This window comes from Poeciliopsis prolifica, unplaced genomic scaffold (genome assembly GCF_027474105.1).
Source record: "Poeciliopsis prolifica strain line A6 unplaced genomic scaffold, Auburn_PproV2 SCAFFOLD038, whole genome shotgun sequence".
NCBI lineage: Eukaryota > Metazoa > Chordata > Actinopteri > Cyprinodontiformes > Poeciliidae > Poeciliopsis > Poeciliopsis prolifica.
In genome coordinates this window covers 570,537-595,038 of record NW_026562413.1, presented here as the reverse complement: position 1 = coordinate 595,038, position 24,502 = coordinate 570,537, and the positions used below count along the sequence as shown (strand labels likewise).

At 40.1% G+C, this 24,502-nt stretch overlaps 1 protein-coding gene across 4 annotated transcripts in view; it reads left to right on the top strand.

Annotated features, from left to right (window-relative positions):
- Positions 1-24,502, top strand: part of rbms3 (RNA binding motif, single stranded interacting protein) — a 379,593-nt gene that overhangs the window by 45,738 nt on the left and 309,353 nt on the right. For 2 of the 4 annotated variants that reach the window (XM_055053855.1, XM_055053854.1), the window contains 2 exons: positions 9,979-10,170; positions 10,778-10,856. The exons of 1 other annotated variant lie outside the window; for it this stretch is intronic. In XM_055053855.1, coding sequence (XP_054909830.1) covers positions 10,843-10,856 — 14 coding nt within the window. In that variant the 5' untranslated portion in view covers positions 9,979-10,170; positions 10,778-10,842. Of the gene's footprint in view, positions 1-9,978; positions 10,171-10,777; positions 10,857-19,193; positions 19,217-24,502 lie in introns of those variants that run through there. One more of the 4 variants, XM_055053853.1, reaches the window with a different exon arrangement.

The window sequence follows — 24,502 nt, the reverse complement described above, 5'->3', positions numbered from 1 at the left end:
AAGATGAAATTTTCTTAAAATGTATTAATTGTATTTAAGTCAAAATATAAACATTCAACTGTTTCTGATTCTATTTCAAACTGGAGTCCATAAATCTGCCTTTTAAACGTGATCAAGACCTCACACCTTCACAAGTGTGACTTCCGTCTGTTGCATCTCTCTCCTTCCATCTTTTTTCTCCACTCCTCCTCCCTCTCTTCTCAGTTCACCAATGTTTTCTTTCTATTACTAGCACTTTCACCTGCAACACTGAAAATCTCTAATTTCCTTTTATACCCTCTAGTATCTCAACATCCATCCTACAACTTCTTGGATTAAAGAACAAGATCATCTGAAATAAACTTGAGAAATCTGTTTAAACCTATGAGTGATGCTTTTTGTGGATAATTGGTTGAAAGCCTTAAGTAATGATTTACTTGGATTCTGATCTGAGACAGTACTGGAACAATAATAGATGGTTCCTATGACAAGATATTTAGTTGCTTTTCTTTTTACAGTTTACTGATGTCTAACTTTTGTCAAATGAAAAACAGTGTCTCAGTCCCATCCCTTCCCCCGCATCCTTCTCGCTCTTCCTTCTCCACCTCTACCTCCCTCTCCTTTCCCTGAGGGCGATGTGGCATTTCGCCCCTCAGCCGGCCGCCTCCTTGGTCCTGTGCTGTCACTCTGGATGGCCCCTAGCATACTGTGCCCTACTGTGATTGAGCATTACGAGGTGTTTCACGCCTCTGTGCATTAGGCAAGACAGCTGGAAGGGCAGTGGGTAAATGATACGTATGGAATGCAAGGGCAATGAAGTTCACGACTAGGTCAGGCAGGCGCAAGCAACACGTTGGCCCATCCATGGACCCTTGTATCCACCTGCTCATGATTACATGTTCTCAATAAGATATCCACGTAAGGTCCAGATAAAGGTTCAAATATCGAGATATGAACATGCACACAAGAAGTCTACCACATGAATGAATTATTTGGAAAAACTCACTGACATTTGCCTTTGTCTCACACCATCCACAGCACTAGTATTCAAAGTACTTAACACAAACAGCCAAAACATATCTGCACTGTGAACTTCGGGTCTTCTTTACTGACAACTATGACAATGTTCATGGAAATGTCACATTTTATATCAACTCTTCATCTTCCTTTCATTGGACCGTTACAACGTGAATGATGATAGAAAGCTTGTCCTCCAGTAAAAAGATCAGTTCTGTAACATATTTCTAAGGGTGTACTATTTTTGTACAGCTTGCTCTGAGTACTTGCTAAAAATCTGCACTTACTGTTTGCCCAGTCACACCAAAGTAGAGTCAGAGTGTAATAGCCTGGGGCATCATGGCTGTGGAATAGTGTATCAGTTGCCCTTAAACGTTTTTGGGTGTTTGTATATCTAAAGCAATATCTGTATCTACATTTTTGGCACAAAGTTGAGCAGGTTCCCAGTATGAACTGGACTCTGCCACAGCTGGCCCTTGACCCTGATCTTGTTTGTGGGCTTCATGAACAGGAACGCAACATATAGGAGGAGGACGTCTAGATATGAAGTCACTGAATCATCTACAGAAAGCAGATGATATGGTGTTTCAAGCCCTGACCTCCAGGGATGAGCATGACATCCTCTAAGTATGTGGAAATGGTGAAGGGTTCTGCCAAGTTTAGGGTTGTTTAGGGTTGTGTCTTTGTCGCCAGCAATGGAGTTTAGCTATCGTGATGTATTGCTTATGAGTGATTGTATTATGGAGCTGGATATAAAACATATGAATTGAGGAATTGACGCCTTGTCAGCAGACAAAGCACAGTCCTGATCTGCTATGATGAAAAAATAGTTGAGCCAAAAAAACAAAGCTCTTGATTTAGTGATGCATTAACTTTCCAAATCATCAACCATAACTGTGAGATATGGGTTATGACAAAAGAACAAGATCTCAGCTACAAGCAGCTGAAATTAGCCTCTTCTTTGAAATGGTATGACTCAGTCTTGATGTGAAGTCACTTCTCTCCTCTCAGGAGTCAGCTGAGGTGGTTTGGGCGTCTGATCAAGATGCTATCCGGAGATGCCTGGTCCAAAATGTTCAGGCTCATCCCGCAGTGAGGTGACACCAGGGAAATCCCAGGGATGTCTAGGGATGTCAAGAAGACACTCAAAATTGTTTTAATGGTCAGTGGTTTTCAGAATCAGATCAAAGTTGTGGTTTGATTTTATTAAAAATAATTTCATATGTATCAGTAGTGTACTTATAAAATATGAAAAGTTTCCTAATTTTTAATCAATTTTGTAATGCCGCAGTTTGTGCAATGAGTCAATATTGACTTATTCTAGCTTCTGGCTGTCTACCTCTATGCCTTTCAACTTCTGCTTTCAATCACACCTATATTGACACAATCTTGTGTTTTAATCCAAGGCCGTCCATAAGAAGAACTGATAGGAGAAAATATCTTGCCCTATTGAGTTATCCATGCATTCCTGCAGAGTTATAGTCTGTCTGTGATGAACACAGAAATGGTGTAACTGTTTTCTGATCCAAAGAGGGTCCAGCTGAAGTTATCTAGAAATAGTCAAAAGAGAAACATTCATAAAATATTCCTATTTAACCTAAATAAAGCAAAAAGATATCAGTGGGGCCTTTTTACTGTTAAATCCCATGGATCTATTAACTCAACCTTTATCAAAATGTGTCCACTTCCATTAATGCTAAGTCACTCATGTGTAAACAGGACAATATATGTATTTTTTTTTCCTTTGTGAATGTTTGGGTGTAATTAATGTGTTGTGACTTGGGGCTTCTGCCCGATGACTGTAAAAGACCACCTACCGGCTTTTAATACTGCTTGTCAAAGCGGATGCAAGAAACTCAACAGAAGCCTCCAAGGGGAAAGCTTCACAGATACAGACAGGCAGAAAAAATGAAAACAGCTGGACAGGAATGACAAACATGCTATCAGTGGAAAATAAAAGTCGTTCAGTAAAATGAAAACTGAAATAAAAAGACTTTTAAATTTGAGTTTTCAAGTCAAGCAGCTTCTATTTACTTTTACAGAAATACAAAGTAATATAGAGGGCAATAGTAATTCAGACACAGTCATACTTTTAAGTTAGACGTCAAAATGTGTGGGAAAAATACATTTTAATACTGTAAATGCTTTGTAGAACTTTAGGTGTAATTGGCATGGTTTTCTTGCTGGAAACAAGCTTTATCAGTTAAAGTAGTTGAATTCTTTACCAGTAATTACTGAGGCTCAAGTAAACATTTCTATTCTAAACTATTCTAAGAGGTGGCATGAAGCATGACCAATGTATTGAGACCTTGTTGTGAGAGAGGGGGTTGTGTTTTCCCCCTCTCTCACAACCCACCTTCCTGTCTGACAACTGTTAAATAAAACCCACTCGAGCTGGCAAAACTGAGGTCTGTCTGTATTGGGTCCACTACAGCTTTTTGTGCAGTTTTATGAATTTGTCCAGATGTTTGTTTGTTTTTTTTGGGTTTTTTTTATTCCACAAATATTTATTTTACTATATCTGATTTACAGGTATAATTGTCATAATTATAGTTTTTGTTGTTTGTGAGCCTTTGTGTCATGGTGTTCGCCATTATTGGTTATTGGACCTGTGTTTTCTGTTCTTTGGTAGATCCTCTGTTTAGTTTGGCTGTTGTTGCTGTTTGTGGCGTTGCCTACTTGGTGCAATAGCTATATGTTCCTGAGTGGCTTTTTGGATTTTGACTACATTAAATTATCCTTTTATCGCCTATTCTGCGTCTTCACTGCGACGCCTCCTCATTATCTCCCGCTTATAGTATATGGAACTTGAAGTGTGGCTTCGCTGTTGGACTCTTTAAACCAAATTCTTGAATGTGAAAACCGCATAATAGTCGATACTAAATCAGTCCTTTTCCATGTGAAGGATTTGAACGTGCTTCTTATCTTCGGCCTTTGTTTCTTCACAGTCGGACTGTTGTAACGATCCTCCGTCAGGTTTATTTATGAAGAGTTTGTGAGGTCTTCAAATGGTACAAACTGTGGTAGTTTGAGTGTTGACAGATACAAGTAAATTTATATGAAATGACAAAAATATTGACCTCTGTTCATGGCCTCTTGTAGAGTTTTCAGGTGTTGCTTTCAACACATAAAATAGTAAATAGTTTTGCACCATTTTATTTTTAGAGCTGGTGATACTTTGGGGCATTTGAAGTGTTAAGATATTAATATGTTGTGATATGACTGTACTTTGTCACATCATATTTAACTGAAAAATGTCTATCATCACTCACATTATTTTTGTTTATCCTGTTTTTGTTGGGTTTTTTGATCTTATATTTTTTCAGTACAGCTCTTATAGGAAGCATCACATTAGTATAAGTATCATATTTCATGTCCGCAGCCATCTTGAAGAGCCTATTCCCACTGCTTCGGGAGTGGAATACATGTTCTCTGCAGATCAATATATCCATCCAACATCTCAGCCTGTCAGTCTGCCTCTTGGCTTGTCACTGGCTCTGGAGGGGATTTTAAAAATCTCTGCTTGTCACTCATTTCTATTTTTTCCTAATTTTCTTTTCTTGTTACACGTACGATCTTGCTAGACCCTCACTCTCATTGCCACGTTCTTTTTCTATCTTCCCCTTCTGTTCTTTCAGTGTTTTTTTTTTTTTTTAACCATTCACTCCCTTCTTCTGTCACTCTCTTTGAGTCTCCCAAGCCGAGACTGCAACCCTGGGGCTTGACAAGCTGGCCAGTCCGCCGCATCTGCCAGCACATCTTTAGCAGCTTGGCAGTGAGGAACGTCCGTCACAGGTTGTAATCAAACCTGCCTGGAGACCGATCGAGGAAGAGAGAGCAGGGGTAGGAGGAGAGGAGGGAAAGTGAGGGGGTGGGCCCCTCCTTCTGCCTGATTAATCATAATGTAATTTTAATTAAAAAGCACAGTGTCAAAGGGTTTAGCTGCCTGAGAAGTGAGCCCAGATTGCCACGCAGCAGCAGCCCCCTCAGTCTGCAGGCAGGAAATGCGTCCTGACAAATCCAGGCACCCAGGCCAAGAAAAACAAAGGCCACCATTACCAGGATATTGTCACTGAGAGGAGGGCAGGGGAGCGGGTGAGAGTTAGGGTGGGGGTGACATAGATGAGGAGGAGGACAAGGAAAGCAAGGAGAACTGAGATGGGAGGGGATGGGATGGGATGAGGGGACAAGTGGAAACAAAGGTTGGGGGTCAGACTGTCATGCCAATTGGCGCTCGGTGCAAACACCCGTGTCACGCAATAAGAGAGAGTGGAGGCAAAGGAGAGGTGCGAGAGATCCTGGCATCGTCTTTTGTCAGGGGTGGATACCGTAAGCTTTTCTGAGCGATGCTGCAGGGTGAGGGCTTTTTAATGCTTTACTTTGTTTACATCTCAGGTGCACAAAGTGTCCTCTCAGTGTCAGGCCCCACTATATTTACTCCACCTGAATCGGGGTTGCAGCGTGCCGTGGTGTCGGCTCCGGGCCAAACTGTGCCTGAGACAATGTAGCTGCTTGAGACAGGCCAGAAGGAGCCGCCGTGTCACTGAGTGAAGGCCAGAGGGCTGCAGCCGGGGTCAGGCAGAGTTTCTGTGGAGACGTGGCATGTCAACATGGCTGAGCTGAAAGCAGAGCCAAGCACACGTGGTGACATGGCATTACCCTGGGTCATGGAGACAGGTTAGGAGGATTTCAGACATGGAGAAAAAGATTTGGCTCTGATACGTCTCCACTTGTGTGTTTGGTGCTTTGTCAAAGTATTCCAAAACTTTTTCATTTTTGTCACATTATATATAATAGAAGTTAAACAAAGATGTTTTTTTTTTTTTTTTTTTTTTTTTACAAAAAATTGTTGTATACAGGCTCTTTTACTCTAAAAGACAAAAAAAATCCTTCAGAACAAATTTCGCATCGAGATCAGAGATTTTTTACAACACAAGACATGGCCTTCCACCTTCACTGAAAGGCCTTGCAAGGAGAGCTCGTATCAGAAATGTAGCCTGGAGACCTTCTGTAATTTTTTCAGAACTTTGGAGATGATGAGAGAGTGGCATCAAGAAAGCCATTGTCGAAAAAACATAATACAAAAACGTATTTGCAGTTTGCGGCAAACCATTTAGGCGAAAGCAAATGGGAAAAATGGGTTCTGATCAGATGAGACCAAAATTAAATAACTTGGTCTACATGGAAAAGACCGTCCACATGATCCTGAATCCCATCAGGCTGTGTGTCAGGCTGTGGGATGATTTTCTCCAGTCAGGACAGGACTAGGAGGAACATGGATGGAGTTAAATAAAAGGTGATATTGGTGGAATAACCACGACTGGGAAATTCTCAAGATGAAGTCGCAGCGAGAATGGAAATATTTAAACCAAGACATAATCAAGTGTAGAATGGCTCAGTCAAAGTCTAGATCTAAATTCTGCTGAGAATTTATAGTAAAACCTAAATATTTGCACAAAGATGCTTTAGAGTCAAGCTAAAAGTAAGAAAAAGAAGTAAAGTAAAAAAAAAAACCCTGTTAAATCAAAGCTGCAGTAAATAAAAATATTTATTGTAGCTACTTATTGTAGACTGAAAATACATCAAAATGCTAAATATTTACTACGTTCTCATACCAAGTTGAAAAAGTCAATAGGGTAGTTGACTGGGGAACTCTATCTATTGGATGTATTTTGAAAGTCTTGTAGAGAACAGACTCAGACTGTTTGAAACTTTAAAGGAAAACAAATCCTACATAGGTTAAGATTTCAAAGTTGATATCATTTCTTGTGATACTTGTCATTGCTTTTGTAGGAGATGGAGGAGAATCTTCCCTGGATGACCTTTTAAGAAACTCGGAGGGAGGAGGTGACTGGGTGGGGAGGGGTCAGTATCACCAGGGTGGGGCTGGTGGGTCTCCGGCTGAGGTTTTTGGAGGTGAGAGACCATGGAGGACCCTTGACCCAGACCTAACAAGCATTTGATTTCTCCCTCCAGGTTTACACTGCTCAGATGAGTGGTTTCTAAGCAGCATGAACTACTCCTGGGCAATCCCTCAGTGGATCGCCGGCACTCAGGCGGAGCTGCAACAAATCTGCCAGGGTCTGAGTTTAAATTCAGATTTTTAAAAAACAATCATGTCTAGCAAAGAAATTACAATGTGTTTTTCATAAAACGTCATGAATGATCACAAAAAAATGTAAAACCTTAATATTATAGTACATTACAAACTTTTTTTTAATCTGGTATAAAGCCAATAAAGGACTTTATTTGGTTATAATTTGGCCTAGTCAAAATGTGGATTTGTGTGCAGATTGAACACTTTGGGCTGATATTAAAATGAACACTTCTAGATGAGTGACCAAAATCCTCCACTGTGATTTAAAAGACTCAGTGCTTGATGTCAGTTGTGTCCAGGTGTTTGGTGTCTTGGCCGTTTTCCTTTTCACCCAAAGTTAGGTTAGTTTGAATAATGTTTTTGTTTTTGTCTCTTAATGAATCAAACTGTAAAATTTTGGTAGTTTCTCAAGTATATTAGTTTGATGTAAAACCTTGCATAACAATCTGAAATATTAAAATGTGGGGAAAAAACCCAACAAAAACTGAAGAAATGTGTAAGATGATAACCACATTTTTTCACAGCACTGTATGTGACTGTGCATGAAAACACAAAATATGATTAAATACATATATTTTTTAAATTACTTATCCATATCTGCCATCGCAGCCAAAAATTAATATCCCTTTGCAACAATTATGCAACAAAAATCTTTTTGTCCTCTTATTTCATTAATTAAGTCTTCTTCAGCAACTCAGCGGAAGTTCCTCTCTTGTCTTTTTAGATATGTTTGAGTTAAGATCCAGGCTTTGGTTGTATTTGCTAAACCAACTAAGTCATATTGATCAACCAACGCCACCAATGAGTGCAGAATATACCCAGAAGTGCAATGAGATTAATGAGGTCTTTGTATGATCTGATGCAGTCCATATTGACCTGTGGTCTGGAGACATGTTCCAGCACAGCACACTCACACACACACACCCACACCCACACACGCACACACACCCACACACACACACACACGCACACACACCCTTTCTGAGACACTAACGAGGGTTTAAGGAACCTCCTACAACTCCAGGGGCCGCATATACAAAGCGTACCACCGACCTCGCTGAATGGAGAGGCAAAATGAGACAGATGACATCTTAAACAAGCTTTAACACGCAGGTAGCTAACAAAGCCAGCTTGCTCTTTATTTACATGTCAAAAGGCGGGTGCACGCCTCAGGCGCAGGCATATGTACTGAAATGTACAAAAGCAAAGCATGAATGCATTACATAATCAGCGGTGCACATATGTGTGGGTGGGATGCAAAAAAATAACCCTCAAAGACGATCACACTCCGTTGTACAAGTGAAGATCATTATGGTGAAGAGTTTCTGCCATTTGGATCAAGAACTAGAGGCACGGCTGCATCCTGTCAGCCTGTTTTTCACCCAGAGCTACTGGCGGTCCAACTCCTGGTTCCCTCTGAACAAACCACCTACTGGCTGCCTTAACCGCCCTCTAATAAACCCATCTGTTGGGTCATTATTGCGTCCGAAGCCATATGAACAGGGGGAGCAACCCTGCAAAGCAGAGGCTGAGCTCGTGCAGAGAGGGAGAATGATTTTTAGTTTTATTGTCCTTTTCATAACAAAATAACTAATGTATTTTACAGCTACAGTGTACGTTTTAGCAATCTACACCGAGGCAATAAAAATTAATGTTGAGTTTGTTTGTTTTTTATACTACTGTCCCTGCAGCAAATTAAGAATTTGAAAATTATTATGATTTTTACTGAATGTTTAAAGAAGTATTGAAATTCCTTACAGTTTTTCTCATTTTATTTCAAATATAAGCTGTTTGTTGTGACCAAAAGAGTAGTACCAAATTCAGGGTCTGATAAAAATTATAAGTTTAATTTTAAAATTATGAATAAAGATCTTCAAAGTTTTTACTTATATTTTCATTATGTCCCCCTTCATCTGACACTCACAAAAAAGATCCAGAGCAGCTAATTTAGGTTCTGAAATACCCAGTTGGTAAACAGCGTTCGGCCTGTTTGCAATGTAATGCCTTCCTCTTGGAAGCATCATAAACTTGATTAAAACCAAAGAAACACACCAGACAGCTCCAGGATACAGTACTGGTTTGTTTAAATTGGTCACAATGATTTTAACTATAGTTGCAGTGAAAGTTTTGACTCTGGGTGACTGAATAGAAATATAGAATACACTTTTGTTGTTTCTCTTTCCTTTCACTACATGATAATACTAAACTTTGTGTTGGATTTCCAGGAAAACAAAAAGTATTTCTAAATTTGAAAGGTCCAGCAACAGAAGTGTTAATGGTTTTGCAAAACATGACATTTTCAAATAAAAGCAGGAAATTAAATAATATATTTCAAAAACATCCTACGGTTCCTAAATGTCTTCACAAACTCTATTACAAAAGCGACTAAATAACTGTGATCTGAGGGGTTTTCAGTTATTCCACAGTCAATAGATGGGCTGTCACTGACAGTGCAGCTGAGTGTGTGCAGGTTTCTCCACCCATGTGCCTTGTGCATGTGTGTATTTCTGTTGGCACACGCAGCCAAGGAGGGCTGGTGAGGCTTTAACTTTGCTAAGCTTTTCTCTGCCAGGTCCCCGGGAGATCCCACTGTTCGTTTATATTGAACTTTGTAGGCTGGCGGCTCTGCCAGGCTCCCCTGCCTGCTGCTGTAATATCGGAGCTGCTGGGTACCTACACAGTGAGCAGGACCTGGAGAGAAACACACAGATCACACTGGCCCTGTGGTTATTACGTTTACCTGTGGGCATGTGTGTGTGTCTCATTGTTCTTTTCATTGCACTCCAGAGTCCTGCCAATTAGAAGTGGATGCTTGGATGAATTTTGCGTTAAATAGGAATATTTTTAGTTCAAATTTATTTTCATTTTTGTGTGTGTGTTTGCAGCTGGCAGTGCTTCGCTGTGTCCTCTCCAGCTCGCGCCGGCAGTGTCATAAACAGCCACAGCCTCTGGCAGGTGTTGCCCAGCAGTGCACAGATATGTGTTCCCCAAAAAGTGACACACGCAGCCGCATAAGTGTGCAGACACAGACATTAATGAACGCAAGTCCAGATACACACCCCTGGGAATCCCCACAGGTGAGTCTCGGAAGGCACAGTCAACACCTTATTATTAAAACACATAGACATTCATATGTGCACACACACACGCACAAAAACAGCTGTCCAGATCCTCTCACACGCACCCATGCTTTTATATATTACTTGTTCTAGCTTTAGATTAATGAGGTTGTAGAAAAAATACCAGTATTTCACAGAAAATTTGAAATTTGTAGAAGATACTAAAGTAGAAGAACAACCTACTTCCAATACCATCTAAAATTATAGAATGGCAAAATTGTTGCAAAATCTGCTTCTTGACAGTGGAGAAGCATTTGTTTAACCGATGGTTAATGAATAAAAACTCAATTTCTTTCTTAATCAAATTTTCAGAAAAGTGCCCTGATATTTTAATTTTAAGACATTCACCGGCCTTTATAACTAAATCAATTTTCATCTGAATGTCCATACAATAATTAGTTATCTATATGAAGTTAGTGACTCATATAAATATGATCATTTTTGATTAATGGATTTGGAATTATATATGTTTATGTACATATAAAAAAGCTTTATAAATCTCAGTTTTTCTACCACCGATTGGAGAGATAATCCCTACAAACTACTGTGTTTATCCCTTGTGCAGAAATAGCAATTCATCAGTGACCCTATAGTGCTATTCTCTGTCCAGGCCCAGCAAGACACCACTAAATGTTCAAGTGGAGGTAAGTGCCGGCAAGTCCTCTGACAATACATGCATGGTTTCAAGCTCCAGCTCAATATTGCGCCACTCCTTGGAGGGTGCAAGGAGCAGAAAGTGGGGGGTCGAGGGGCGGATTTTGGGGCTGAGTGTGTGGCTGGGGGATTTATGTGTGTGTATATGCAGGATGTTTCCTCTCTGAGGTTCTGTGGAGGAACATGGGACTGTCTGTGCAGAAGGATGTTGTCTCCTTGCTTCAGTGAACCCTGCAGACCTGCAGAGGCCGAGGCTAATGGGGGAAGGTCTCTCTCAAACTGCTGGAGAATTTAAAAATCCCCTGATGTCAGCTGAGACAATAGAAGCCACCTTTGAGATGTGCAAATAAAACAAGAAAAAAATACAGCTACAAGTCAAGCTGAAGCAAATAGTTTAGCTGTGTGTTATCATATAAGACTGTGGCATTATTCAACTGGAGCTTTAGTTTAAATCTACTTTCTGTTGGACAGAAAAGACAGAAAGAGAAAGTGAGCACGCTCCGACTCAGGAAATAATAGGTTGAGCCGACTACATACATGGTGCTCTGACAAAACGCAGAAGTGAAAAATGAAAGTAGATATCTAAGAGAGGCTGTGTTCTCAACATAAAAAGGTCGTGTGTATCTCTTGAGCAAATGGATCTAAGCTTGAGAGCAATCAGAAAACCCTGCTAGAGGCTGAACACGCAAAGTGTTTAAGGTTTGATACAAAGTGTTAGAAAGGCCCTGCCTTCCATGATACACATAATTTTCAATCAGAACTATCTTGCCAGGCACCCAGAAAAAAAAGTTTCATCCACATTATGAAAGAACAGTGATGGCAGCATCATGCTGTGGGGATATTATCCACCAGCAGGAATATAGTGAAGAAAGAGTAAGCTAAATAGCTATCCTGGAAGAAAACATGTAAAAGGCAGAAAAAGACTTGAGATTGACACTGAGGTCCATCCAAAAGTCAGTTTTTGTGACTCAGTAATGCACAACTAATTGCTTAGTTGGCAGCAGCGTTCACTGTTGAGATGCGTACGAGCCAGGATGTCACTTTGTGCCATGCTAACAAGTGTGCAGCATCTGCCCTGGTGGAGAAGAAATGAGCAAGGCACTCATCTTCTAGTCAAACGTGCTAGCATCCATTTGGATTGTGGGAAATGGAAGAAATTTGTCACAAGAAGTGCAGGCAAAATTAGAGACATAGAAACAAAACTAGTTTCAGAATTAGAATTTTTTTCTAATATGCACAGGTTTTGTGCTACTGTACCTCAGTGTTCTGAGTGCATATGCTGTATATAGTGACTGTGAGTGAGAAGACATATGGAACAGAGAGAAAAGTGGCTGAGCTGTGCATCTGTACAGAAACAGATCCTTCCACACCTCTTCTTGTTCTGCCTGAAGGTTTCTCGCAGGTATGATTTCTTGCCCCGAACTGAAAATTAGAATCTCCAAATTAGAAGTCAGGGAGTCGTGTCGGAGCCTGACCTTGGATTCTCACCTCCGATGCAGCCGGACCTGTGAATTCTGGATCTTATCTCCAATATGGCTCTGTCATGCCTTTGCACTCTCGTCTGAACACTTGTTGATGATCTCTTTGTACATTTGTGTCACACTCGAGAAGCATCTTGTCCTCTTTTGACCCTTCTGTGCTCCAATTTGCCTCTCTTAGCTACTCGATGCAGACTTTAAAAAACTAATAATAATAAAAAAGATTTATGCATTTCAGCTTGTTTTGTAGAGATGGGAAAATTAGCCCAGTTGTCTCCATGTAAATTGGAACCAACTTGCAGTTGTGCAGATATTTGTATGTTCTTCTTATGCTTGCGTTTAAAACATTGTGCATGCTAAAATTGTTCTCTGTGAGCAAACCTTGGTATAAACGTAACCTTAATCATATTTGTCTGATGCGCTGTATAGAAACTCATATCTGGGAAAAAAAAAAACAGGCATAACTGGTCCATGGTGAATTTGGCATTAAATATAAATAGATGAACAAAATATAATGCAATTTTGTCTGCATTTTATTAATGCCCTGAGCTGTTAAAGTGTTTTCCTGCTTAGAGACCCAGAACACAGATTTTTACAGCAGATGGAGTTGGGGCACATGTGAATGCACCCTGCAGAGTTACACTGCGACAGGTCTGGGATCTAGCAGCCCATTACCACACATGTCCTGTCAGGGAGGGGGGCTCCAGAGTCCAGCAGTGATCGGTGAGGTTTCAGTCCGAGGCCTCTCATCCTGCGCAAGAAGAAACAGCCAGGGGACCCTGCGGAACATGTTTTTTGATGCTGTTAGCGCAAAGAGATGAGCGCGGAGGCAGTAATGCTTGATAAAGCCTTCGCCGGGCCTTTTGCGCCATGCGGAGATTGAGCAGAAGTGCCTGGAGCTAAACGTAGCACCTCTGACAGTGTTAGGGTGCCACTATGGAGGCAGGACAGCCAGAGGCTTCTTAGTCACCCAAAGATTGGATTGTGTCTTTACTTTTGCTGCCTTGAACAAATGGGAGAAAATCAATGACGGCTATGATCAACATACATGAGGGAAAAAGAAAACAAGCGATTTGAAACAGAAAATTGATCATCCCTTATATCATTTGTCAGAGCTAAAAAATTGGATGTCTAAAGGAAAAAAAATAGAAATAATAATAATGATGTTTTTTTTCCAGTTTTCTCAAAGTAAAACAAACTTCTCTTTGTTAATCTGGACCATCTGTAAACTTGGGAATAACTTAATTTTAATTGGGTTTTATTAAATTCCAATTTACCTTTTATTTTGTGTTTATTACTTTACAACCAATGTTTCCTCCTTCAATATAGTATCACAATTTATTGGGTTTTTAATTCAGCAGAAACTATGTCCTATCAGTGGTTTGCCTTTGAATCATACACCAACTCTTCTCTAGTCACTATTTGACTCACGCTGGTGTTTAACTTCAGAAGAAAAATAACTGTATAGCACCTTCCATACCTTTTAGCACCTCTGGGCTGTTAAGACTCCTAAAATTAATTTATAGTTTCCTTCTGTAGCAAAATTTAATTCTAAAAACCAATTATCTTTTCAATTATTGTAAACTTCTTAATTATTGTCTCCACAGTTAACTGCCTGAAGGTTTGTCAAACATCAGGCTTACCTGAATGGCATGTTCTCTTGTCTTTCCTACTGCGAAAAGAGGCCAATGGAAATACAACAAATATGACATACTTTGTTGTTATGTGATTTATGCAAATACCTACATCAGTCTGACTATTAAACACAAAGCAAACTGGCAGCATCCTTCACTACTGTCATTGACAGACATCTCCTCTGAAAAGCTGCGCACAGAGGGATTGGAGGACATTAAATCACTTTCTCCGGTACATAAAAAGGCATTGTGTAGCAGGCTGGTGGTAATTGCACCACACAGATTTGAACTGAAGGAAGCTATTTAGCAATATGGCCCTGGCCTGGGCCTCTGCTGCTGATCTCATTTGGCTGCATTAATTAGCTCTCTCAGAGCCACAGAGCTGGGGTGTTGATGCTGCAGCCCACTGCTTGGCTGGTTGGTTGGTTAGTAGGGATGACTAACACAACGGTCTGTTCAATTTTCTTGTAAATCTACAGACCTCGTGAACTTCCTTACACCTCACCCTGTTCTCCCCCCTCCTCCAGCCTATCGGTCAAAGACAGCTGGGGCTGCGCAGAGGCCATGACTGCTCCCTATTCACCGCATTCAGACATCGTCACATAATAGGCCGCGCAGCCTTCTCCATTTGTGGAGGCAAGAGAGAACCCTCATCTTGTTCTTGTGCGCAAAAGACTGAATAGTTGCAGAGTGGAGTGAGTGTGAGAAACTTCAGGTTATGTTTTGGAAAATGTGCGAAAAAATTGGCAAGAAATTTTGGACAATAGTAGGAGCTTAAGAGGAATCTAGAAAAGGTTGGAAAGGTTTCTGAAGTCTTTACAAAGTGGCCAGAGATCCAGTTAAGACTGGGTTATATGAGATATCTGTTATAGAAGAGACATCAGTTCAGCCTTTGTGTTGTGCAAAATTCAGAAGTTAAGGTAAAGTGACTCCAAACCGAGTTGAAAATGGTCGACCCCTGACCTGACAATGAGTGAACAAACCTGTCAAAGTTCAAAGAAACCTCAAAAAACCTTTAGTCTTCTTCTTTTGCATGCTTTTGTTTTAAACTTATTCTGTTTGTGCATAACTTCGTTTATTCATTTACCAGGCTGTGTTCAGTAAAGTCGAACTCAAACTCAAAACACCGCAGCCGCTCTCTGAGAACTTTTCAAGTCATTCAAAGCGCTCTGCTCTTTTCACACAAGAGCCTTTTTGAAGAAGGTGTCAGCTTTTCAAATACAGGATGTTTTTATTTTTAACTTGACATTCTCCTCTGCTCGTGAGACTTTTATTTTGGCGCTGTAAACTTCTTTGGGTTTATAGTGAAATCACACAGTAGTCACAAGCCAAACACAGGAGTGTTTCTGAGGTGGGCTTGGACTCAAGAAGCTACATGGAGACTTGAAGAGCAAAACGAAAAGACTCTTCTAATTTTCCACTTTGATCTTTATATAGAGGTGCAATAAATATACTTACATCAAGTTTTATTAATAAGATTTCGTAATTAGGACAAAAAAAATTCTACTCATTGATCTTTTAAGCATTTTTTTAATGTTAAACAACACGTTTCAATGTATTGATTGAGAATTTTTATCTGATAGAACACAAAGTACCTCATAATTGTAAAGTGGAAAAAAATCATAAAGTTTCAGTCTCCTCCTAAAGCTATAAAAGGTTTTCGTGGTTCCCAAAATATCTGCCGAGGTCACCGCACACATGTGGATGATTGTGCTCTGGACAGATGATACCAAACCTCAAACCTTTTTATCCTGCATGCAAAATGTCATGAGTGGTGAAAAACCAATCTCATCTTGAACAAACCATTCCCTGAGTCATGATGGCAGCATCATACTGAAGGAAGGATTTGATTGGATGCGATTGGAAGATCACTGGACCCAGTTATAGGACAATCCTTGGAACAAAACCTTGCAGAAATTGCTAAAATACTTGGATGTCTGCAGCTGTACTTTGACAAAACATGAAAAGTTCATAAAATGAATTGAACACTTTTGCAGGACACTACACTCAATGAAAAGTGAAACATATTTAAACAAACTATTTTACTGTATTTATCCTGACATGGTTTTAAATGAGAAGCAGACAATGAACTGTGGAGAGAAATAATGCAGAGGTCATTTCTCCATGTGCAGAGAGCGACATCCGCCATGTCGGGCTTTGTAGGTAATTTTCAGAACTTGCCAGAGGAGCAGGTGATTGTTTGAGCCTGGCATGACTCGGACAGAGGTAGTGGGGCAGATGGACCTGTCTTGCACTGACCATGTATTCCTGCACCCTGCTGGGGCTCCAGGAGGGCGGTGAGCAGGCTCCCAGTAAGGAGGGTGTCCCACTGACACCCTGGCATTGAGCCCTGCCAAGTCTTGGCCTGCACCCATCTCCGAAGCATGTTCCCCCGCTCTCACCCAACCTCCCTCTCAAACCCCACCCTCCAAGACACCCTAAATGCTGACCAAGCCCCAAGGGTTCAGGCCTGCCTCCGAGGCTTACAACGGCTCAGACAACAAGCTGGTCCTTGGAAGGACCATGCCAAATCAGGATGCAAAAGGGAAGACTTGCCTTGCTTTTTTCAAGTTGCCACGTGTTCGGTTTTGGACGCAAAGTGGCTTTATTCTCACCTGCAACGGTTAATCATGCACAAAACCTACGACAGGGCCCCCTCAGTATTTATTTGTTTTTGATGTGAAAAAAGTAATCTGTTTATGCAGATGTAACTTCTCATCTTTTTATCTGCTTCTTTGGAGGTCCAGTCATTTTCCGTTATGTGGCAAACACACACAGCTTGAGCTGCGAATTTTCTTTGCAAGGTGATATTTCCTGGCTATGTGCAAATAAAGCACACATTTAAAAAAAATACTGTCACAGACAAAGACTGGGGTGGCTCATTAGCGTGAGAAAGTACATAATGTAATTTTAATACACGTTTTTTTTATGTATCTTATAGGAAGCAGTGCATTATTTTACACATATGTAAAGGTATCATTAGGGAAATTATTAAATGAACCGTCTCTTTTTTTTTATCAGTGTAAGCACTTTTGGCAGTGTGCACTAACTTAAATTGTGCTGGTGGGGGGTCTGAGAGCTCAAGTAAGCTGTTCAAACTATTATTCTCCAACAGAAACTCAATTTGCACCACACTGGATTACAAGTTGTCTTTATCGACCCTCAGCTTCCTCTGCGCAGCTGCATGAGGCCCGGTTAAATCATGAGGGAGGAGGTTGGTAGGGGGTTGCAGAGCAGTAGATTGGCGATAATTGGTTGAAGGACAGTATACAGTGATGAGGGGTCTAAATAGCCAGGCTTGTTCCTGTCATTTTTCACCACTTCTATTTCCATACCAATTAAACCGTGTTGAAGCCGCCACGAAGAGAAAAGGGAAGGTGCAAAGGATGTGGAATAACTGAACACATCAAAGCAATGCTGCAGTATTATTTGTACAACTGCTTTTGTAGGATATTTATTGGAAGGGCAACAGCTTTGCAGCCACTGTTCAGACTACCTTTATTTTTGTACCACAACTGCTGTTTTTCTTGTTAAACAAGGGTGCCCTATTCAGAATAATGCCCCAAAGCTTATAGGTTTTGTGTGAAATCATGCTTCTGATTAAAATATGGATTACTGTATTTCATTTACCTTTACAAGACACCTTCAAATAGAGGGAGTAAGGATAGGGAACAATCGGGAAGCGGATGAGGATTGAACAGAGATGGTTTCTCGGAGACATCCACCAGCGCTTTCCGTTTCATGATGAGGCACCGATAATCCACAAAGATGACTCGGCCTCATTTCAAAGTAAGATCCATGGGTTGCATTGATTCCACTCTACTGAGACAGGATCTGATTTGAGTTTGAATATGTGAGCGTGAACCAGCGCTTCCCAATTTCACCATGGATGAAATTGGCTTTGTGCATTACGTGTTCCTCTGCCGCCCAGCTAACCGTGTCGGGTTCAGTGTTTTGTCAAGCGACACAGAACAGACCAAGTCGTAGCTTAAAAGAGGGTTCATATCACGGTGTAGCTACATTTACAGAAACATCAGAACTGATTCTACAAAAGGTTGGCAGTGTTGGGTAGTAACTGCATGTGTAACCACACCCAGTTTCCATTTGACATCTTGAAATAACAAATTGACAATTAAAAACAAAACAGCATAGTTTGTTTTAACTCAACAAGGTTAGCTTACATCCTTAGGAAATAGTCTTTTTGTGCTCTTCGGCTGCATCAGTTCTATCTAAATATTTTTTAATCTATTCTTTTATTAAACTACGGTAAACAGTTGATACCAGTCTGATCAGTTTGGACTTTTTCAATTTGTTTGCTTGCATTGTCTGCTGGTTATGAATGACAAATATCATCGCAAAATAATTCACAGCACGGTTCTAATTGTACTTGCACTATTTTTTTTTCTCAAGCCAAAGTCCACTTCACTTAACATAGAAGAAGGAAGTTACTTGCACCACTGATACAGATGTGGAGGAGGCAGGTGCAAGTGTTTAATAGGCCTCAACCCGTTTTCGTAATCCTAGTTTTCATCAAAACGATAGTTGTATGGTCGTGTCCAGGAAAGCTTTTTTGGTTAAATTTAAGCAACTTGTTGAGCTAGTGTTTTTTTCCCCACATTTAATTAATCTAGATCCAAGCAAGATAATGTGAGAACACATGGGATTCAGAGTGGTGGTGTTCAGTTCCCTACTGTGCTCCCTCTGGCCCAATAATCACAAAAATATGTTAATGTTTGTGAAGAGCTATTATTCAAAATATTTTTTGTGTGCATGTATGGTTATTAGTTTTTAAAGACAGAGCCACAGAGTCTATTTTCCAGGAAGGATTTTTGGGCTGTTCTTTCATAGGTTCAGATGTTGCTTCCCATCATTCGGCCCTCAAGTGATACCTGAGTGACAATATCTGTGATTTCTTGGCGGACTCTCTGTGTAAGTCCTTTGTGTCATGCTACATGCATCTGTAACACGTAAATAAGATTCAAAACTGATGAAGCTGATGTCTTCATCTCATGTGAAGAGGGACGCTGCTGAGGAAAACCTGTCTGAGGAGGAGTCTGGTTCCTCCTCTTTGACAAAGCATTGTCCCTCCTCCGGGTCACTGTTTACGTTTCCCTCTGTGTGTTTCCCCCCACGGCTCTCCATCCAATTCTCCTCAACAAGGGAGAAAGAGGGATCGGGGTAAAATGAGAGTGGGCTCATGAATGGAAGAGGACAAATTGACATGTGGCGTTTTGTGAGGTGAGTGCCCAACCTCTCGACCGCTGATTACCATTCGCTAATGAGCGCTCCTGTTTGTATGTCTCTGCACTTCTCTGTCCTCCGCGTCTTTCTCCTCTCCAGCTTTGTGCAAGCCCGGACCGCTCGGTTGACCATAGGTGTTCTGTTAATAGGGAGGAGCTCTCATGAGTAATTAAAGCAGCGGGGGGCCTTGTGCTATACCAATGGCCTCCGATTCTTCCCCCCAACCTCTTTTTGAAGGCCTCCCCCCTGCCCGCTACAACTCAATCGTGTCTGCCGAATTGATCATTGTTCAAGGCCAGTTTCGCCCCTGGCAGTTCTGTCACTTTCTAATGATGCCTTTCTGAGATGCAAGGCCTGCTTCCTCCAAAAGCCAGGGCCAATTGAGGCCAGTTGTTGTTTTCACGCCAGCCTCGCTCCATCTTATGAAAGCTCCCTACATTTAGCTGCAAGACGATCTGTCAATAAGTAGAGAAACACACATTACAGACAAACTATGGTCGTGAAAAAAATACGTCTCTTGAAAAAATTGAAACCCATTGAAAACCTCCTGATTATTCCACCTAATATTGATGTCTGAACTCTTCCTGAGTTAAAACATCGGTATTGCGGTTTCTAAATGAATATGAACTTGTTATCTTTGGATTATTTGAGGTTTGAAAGCACTGCATCTTTTTTCTTATTTGCACCATTTCTCATTTTCTCCAAATTAAAAACAACGTTTATGCCTGGAATATCAGAGACATGTTGTTAGTAGTTCATAGAATAAAAGAACAATGTTCATTTTACTCAAACATACACCTATAGAGTAAAATCAGACAAACTGATCATTTCAAGTGGCCTCTTCATTTTTTCCAGAGCTGTATATTACCTTGAGAAAGTATTCCTCTTATGTTTTTCTTATGTTTTATCTGTAGCAGGACTTCACATGTGCTTATTTTTTTTTTAGCAATCCAAACCTACCATATTGTCACTGAAGTGATCACTGTTGCTGTTCAGTGATAAACAAAATATATAAGCGATTTCCAGCTGAGAACAGGTGTCTCCTCCATAAATGAGCAATGGACATGAAAATAAGGGGCATTGTGGACAATAATATTATAGATACATTTATATTAAAAGTAAATGCCACTTTAATTGCTTATGAGACAATTTGTTGCAGTTTCGACAAGCAGAAAACACTTTGTTCTGTTGCTCTTCATGAATACAATCAAAAATACAGTTGACACATCTTGCATGTTGTTCAGTATGGCAGTCTATAATGTGTGTGTCAAACACACTGGTGTCCCAGGATGCCCCTCCATCCTGCTATAGATTTTGGCCCCAAACTGTTTTACTCTGTTCTCAGCAGGCTATAACAATCAAGTGGGAATGTCTCTCACTTTGGCTGGCCATACTCTCTCATAGTGAGCTATGACAGCTGGGGATTACTATGTCAAAAGTCCTATTTCTGCTGCTAAAATGGAAGACCAAATAATTTATTTTTGCAGGTACAAATGCAGACAATAGTAACCGTGTCTGCCATGTTTATATTCTATGTCCCTCCTGTTAAAAGCCGTGTAAAAAAGTTTTTGGAATAAAATACTCTTTTATTTCCACATCATCACCTCCCACTGAAAAAGGCAGTCAGGCTTTAATCAAAGTGAATTTATTCAATGATGGAGAAAAAAAAGAAACTATTCCCATTCCTGGTGATATGTTCATTTAAAATAGTACCATTTTAATCAGAATGTTTTTATTTTCAATTATCTGGTAATGCCCCTTTACTTTTTACCCAACTCTTGTCTGATCCACTCTTCAAATGGGGAAGGATGATGCCGTCCAATTAAGGAATATAACTCAAAACAGGCATATTGGAAGTAATAAAGATTCACCAGTAAAATAAAAAATAAAAAAATGTAATCAGCCATATTAGATGTAATGCTCAGTAATATTTACATGTTATTTGTGAAGAAGTTTTGATCAGAATTTAGATGAAGATGTTAATTCAGTCAACTTCTACTCTCATTCATTTTATGTAGCATATCTGAAGGCTTATCAAACTCAATGCCTTCAAAAAAGGCGACTGGCGTATTGCAGTAAAATACTTTTCTTAGCATTGGTTCAGAGTTTGAAACTTTAGCATCCACGAAGCAATAATTAGATAGTTTATAACAACTGAAACTGTGACAACACACTGAAATGATGCCAAGGGAGACAAACAGTGTGACGTCATACTAGTGACGTCACACTTTAAACTAAATGAGTTACCCTTTAAACTTAAGCAAATCTTTTTTGTGGAATAAACCGCACCAGCAGCCATTTTTATATTAAACCTCAGTGTTGTTTCAGCTGGGACAGGAGGCAGACTGGTAAAGGTGTTACTTTTCTTATGTAATTAAAACAACGCAGTCAATGGGATTTAATGAGACTTCCTCTGCAAGTCTGAGCTGCGCTTGTTGCGTTTCCTGCCCTGTGCTTCTCCCCACCTTATCTCTTGGACCCCCTTGAGCATGGCGTTTTACATTTCTGTTTGTAAAACTGTCAACACATCCACTGGCTGTACTAACGTGTGATTTAGCGCCAGCAGAGACAAGGGATAGAGAGTGAAAGAGAGGCAACTGCATGAGATCTTGCACATTCTTAAAGTGGAAAACATTTTCACTGTTATCCTGTTCACCCCCCGACTCACCACAATCAAATATGCCTTTGCTTAAAGCTCCAGCAATAGTCACAACTTATTTTCCCTACTGTAGTAGTTTCCAATGTTACTTTGATGTCACTTTCAGGAAAAAAAACAACAAAATAAAACAGGTGGTCAGTAAAAAAGTTCCTGGTGTGATGTAAATTTATTGCATTATGTCATTAGTTTTACATTTAAACTACTATTGCTGTCAAAATAATCCAACATAGTAATTATTGGAGTAACAATGATGGAATCTAAAACAATTATGACATATGAGTTTGACACATGAAGTAAAAATCCAAAATAACATTTAATATAATGTATATAACATTGCTATTTTGCTGCTTATTTTTTTAAATTATTTTGCTTTTAATAGAGAAAAAACTAGAGGTACATTGGGCTGATATTAGCTGGTAATTAGTCCAGCTGTCTGCTACAGTAGGTATTTTGCAGTCAGCTGCTGAACATGCAGACATGCAGCTTGTACCTGGTCAATGCAAGCAGTGTTAGCTTACAGAAACTGATGGGTTTTGGAAAGCAGATGCTTTTATCGCGAAATAAATCAATAGACAAATGTCAAGAACTCGAGTAGGTAAGGAGGAGCAATACTGTGAATGACCTTGAATGTATGCAGAAAAGTATTGAGGAATATTCCGAATTTACCAGGTGAACAATGGAGTTACTAAACGACGGGGTTGAGATCCTAAAAACTATCTCAGGGTCCATACCACAAAGATAAAAGGAGGATCAATAACTGCAAAGATACAATGACAACTCTGGCCAAGAAGGCCTTGAGACTTAGCATGGGAGGACAGGACAGCGGCAACTCCAACAATTCAGGCAGAACAAATGAGTCACCACCATTTCCTTTTTCAAAAGAATTAGAAGTCAGCGTGGAAAACAGCTCATCATGCACCTACCAGGCAAACAGCAACAAAATCATGACTCTATAAACAATGACACCAGAGAAAACACTTGGGCGCTGTCTCTGGCATCTCATTAAAAGCACTTTAAATTGTGCAATTTTTTGCCCGACACCTTCTTCAGACACTCAGATTGTACCGATAGATGAAATTCTGTTGTTTGCAAAGAAGAAGATAGCAACATCTCGAGGCCTTTTCGACTTTGTTCCACTGTTCCACTGGCAAAACAGAGAATTGGAAGAAGATGCTAAAATTTAATTGGATTAATGTGTGGAGCCGAATTGTGTGTGTGAAATTTACACCCGCCTCACTGCTGTCAAATCAGAATCCGTCCTGTCAATGCTAATAAGTACCTGAGGGAGGTGATTGCAGAACAAAACAAATAAGCGCCTTTGAATCCTGAAGTGAACTTCTTTCTTTCTAAATCATACAAAGCAAGAGTTCAAGATGAAAGTGCAAAAATGTTGCGATTTCGAATGGAAACTTTACATGAACACCAAAATTGAAGTTTCTAGTTGAAACGCAGGAATTGCTCATTTCAATCACAGAAATGTGTGTTCTGTTATTCAACTCGATGCTGGTATTTTACCCCCCCTTTTTTTTTTTCATTTTTAACTTTAATTTACACCTCTGCTTTGCAGCTGGGGGAAGGCAAACTCAGTTGTCGTCCCTTCGGAGAGTTGCACTGGAAGAAGAACATTAGCTCATTTTAACGGCTGCTGTAATACTCTCTTCTCCGGAGGGCCTCTGTTGGAAGCGCTTACTTTCCGCTAAAACCTTTAGGAGACTCCCCTGTCAATAACAAGACAGTCACTTCATTATACCCTCACAAGTAACCCACTTATTATCTATTGTCCCCCCAGCAGAGAAGGAAAAAAAATAACAGTGTGTGGAGTCAAAAGCTACAATTTATTAATCAAAAGACTCACCATTGTGTCAAAATGTAATTTTCTGCTCCAGGACTGCAATGTGTAATTGTTTGATTTGATAACTAGAGGGACATGATGTACCCAGGGATAATGCCGTCTCCTGCCTTACACAAATAGCCCAAACCGGGTGCCCATTCTAATGTTTAAATTTAAGATGATGTTTCTTTGAGAAAGACCTGAAAAAGAAAAAGAGAAGTGAGAGTGCGATTGGTTGGTTGTTAAAAAAAAGGGGATGTCAGAGGTGACAAAAGACACTACCACAACTATTACCAAATGTTAAGGCAGTAAAAGTAAAAAAGCAAAGTGTCCGGTCTAATGTGAATTAAATGTAACTCAGGTTTATTTGTAAAGCACATTAGCCAACCAGCACAAGATCAAAGTGCTGTTCAGGTATATAAGTTAAAATCAATAACAACAAAATGAGGCTTAATATTATGGAGCTTTAAAAGGATGTCAATGTGCATTCTTTTAATATTTACTGTGACTTTACTGCTTTTGTCGTTTCTCATAAATCCAGCTATAAAAAAGGACACTGTCCTGCATCTTCACTGAAACGCTTTTCAATCTGATCTTTAACTTTCCGTTGCTGCGTGCTCCCTTCCTCCAACACACACACAAAAAATGTAAAGTTGCAACTTGGGAAAATAAAAAAAGAAAAAAAAAAAGAAATGGCACAACACTTCTGAGGGCCTTAATGTGTGAATCCACAGACACTTCTGCATGAGCGTAGTGGCTTGGTGCCGATTATAGTTGCACCAAATGTTGAATA